We start from the raw sequence: 2,237 nt of genomic DNA, 5'->3' as shown, positions 1-2,237 counted from the left end.
CACCGCACCCACTCGATGCTCTGTGGGCCGACGGCACCGCAGTCGAGCTGTTGCAGATTCGGGAAGACGAGCCCGGTGAAGGGATACGCAGCAGTCCAGCTATATGATCGAATCGCTGTCGACACATCAGGCGAACTCAAGATGTGCTTCAGCATGATGCTCAACAGCGTGGAGGTCTCGCGCGTCCATAGGCAATCGTCATCTACCACAACCTCAACGCGTCGGATCAATTGATGGAGGTAAGAGGGCCGCATCAAAGTGCTGAGAAGTTTCGGCATCCGCTGGTCATGTATCCCAGACCTCACTCGAATGCGCAAAGTCTCGTAGAGTCTGGGCGTGACGAGCGTATGGTAGAACCTGCAGCATCTTGCCGTCCTGCTCAAGTCTGACGGTCCTAGGGTGTCAAATATGAGCAGAAGAACTTCGGGGGGAAAGTTGCGCATTGTGATTGAAACGACGATGCTGAAGCAAAACGAATCGATGGTGTATAGACTGAGCTGCTGGATTCTATGGAAGCTTGCGTCTGCATGGCAATTGTGGGCATTCAAATACGAAGAAGTTCCAGCATCGTGACTTCTTGATTCTCTCCATTTCATTCAAACGATTTTGTTCTAATGGATGTCTTCAGCTTCCTCAGCCGTGTATATAACCTGACCAAGTCGTTTAGTCAACAGCGTGTTTCATAACGCATTTGTTTCCTCTCATTTTACGCGTTCGTCGACAGCCCAAAGATGGGCGAACTGGGGTTGTTGCACACTCCGAGTCAGATGGATTGTGCAATTGTCACGTAAGTCAGTGGCCGTGTTGCATTCTGCTTTTTGATGTCATTCTTCCGCTCGAAACTTCGGCATGACGGGATCTTTTTTCGTGTATCAAATGGCCCATCAGGCTATCATAAAGCTCCATGAAACTCCAAAGACCGACCCACGCTTGACAAGGGCAGCCCCAGTGACTTATATAAACGATCACAGCTGACGGCAAGAAGACGGCGTGGATACTACAAAAAGGTCTACGGTACTTCTCGCTGATGTGGGGTCATCAACTGTCATTTCTTATGTAAATCGGTCAACATGGTAAAATGTTGTGATTACTGCGCACCGTGGAGAGCGTGCCGAAGCTGGATGCGTTCTATTGTCATGGTCACCAGTGAGTGATTCTTACATGGGAGGCGTGGTTCGCGCCTATGGTTCCACATTTTCTTGGCTCGCCCTCATACTATCTTGGACCGTAACCTCTCTCGCACAGGGGTCTCACTGACATTACCTCCTGGACAGTCCAGAGCCATCTTATGCAATACGAAGGATCTCAACACACTGAAGCAAGATCTCAGCTCAGCTCTCGTGAGTCGACCCTGGTCAACTGAAAGGTCTTGTTAGCACGCAACGTGCATAGGGCGAGGTTCGACAAGTTCAAACGGATACTTGAAGCGGGCGTTCCTCTTCTTCGTCTCGGACTCACTAGTGATCACATCGATTTCGGACATGTGTATAGTTCTCAAATCCGTTTTTACTGTGTGCAGCCACGCAGAGGAGCTCGTCATGATATGCCGGCAAGCCAAGCGCCCAGAAGCAGACAACAGCCCACAAGCCCACAGACAACGCGAGCTCTGTGGCAACCGAAAAAGAGGACGCTTCCAGAGGGAAGGATTCTGTGCCATGTGCATCGACTTCTTCAAACCATACGACATCACTCATTCGGCCAGTGTGCAGAAGTACCAGAGATACAAGGCAGAAAACGGATGGACCCAGCCCGTTCACCCATCCAGAATACCCCGCGACTATCTTTTTCCATACAAGGTCATCGTGGTGCCCCGCTCAGTCCATGTTCTCGGCAGTCAAGCCTGGGCGAAGCTACAGGTTGCCTCCCAAAAATGGTACAAAGGGATTCATACACCGACGTCGGTGGACTTTCGTCGCTGCATCGATGGGTTTCACCTGGATGAGAATGTAGCCCGAAGATCAGTACTCAGAAAGCCACCAAAGGCGCTGACACCTGAAGTTTGCATGAAAGAACTCCCGCCCCTGCCAGAAGGTGAGGCCGACGGCTCTGTTCGCCCCTCACGGATTCAGTGTTCAAGACGAGCTGATGTGTCCGCTCGATGAAGATATTTTGATGCATGGTATCTTGGGCAAGAGTTGGGCAACAGAATGGCAGTTGGATATCGCTCCGACTAAATGAGCGAATAGTGACGAAAATGCTTTGCGCCGGAAACCCAATAAATACCTTTTTCGCTCGTT

At 50.7% G+C, this 2,237-nt stretch overlaps 2 protein-coding genes across 2 annotated transcripts; both read left to right on the top strand.

Annotated features, from left to right (window-relative positions):
• Positions 1-15: 15 nt before the first annotated feature.
• On the top strand, positions 16-234 carry CABS01_17070 (uncharacterized protein; the record flags this gene model as incomplete). Its single annotated transcript, XM_060550397.1, has 1 exon — positions 16-234. The coding sequence occupies one exon, from the start codon at positions 16-18 to the stop codon at positions 232-234; it is 219 nt and encodes a 72-aa protein (XP_060397702.1).
• Positions 235-1,121: 887 nt separating this feature from the next.
• On the top strand, positions 1,122-2,102 carry CABS01_17069 (uncharacterized protein; the record flags this gene model as incomplete). Its single annotated transcript, XM_060550396.1, has 3 exons — positions 1,122-1,146; positions 1,275-1,340; positions 1,393-2,102. The coding sequence occupies 3 exons, from the start codon at positions 1,122-1,124 to the stop codon at positions 2,100-2,102; spliced, it is 801 nt and encodes a 266-aa protein (XP_060397701.1).
• Positions 2,103-2,237: the final 135 nt, after the last annotated feature.

This window comes from Colletotrichum abscissum, assembly GCF_030869225.1.
Source record: "Colletotrichum abscissum strain IMI 504890 chromosome Unknown Scaffold_304.1, whole genome shotgun sequence".
In the NCBI taxonomy this organism is placed as follows: Eukaryota; Fungi; Ascomycota; class Sordariomycetes; order Glomerellales; family Glomerellaceae; genus Colletotrichum; species Colletotrichum abscissum.
This window is presented reverse-complemented; position numbering and strand designations above follow the sequence as displayed.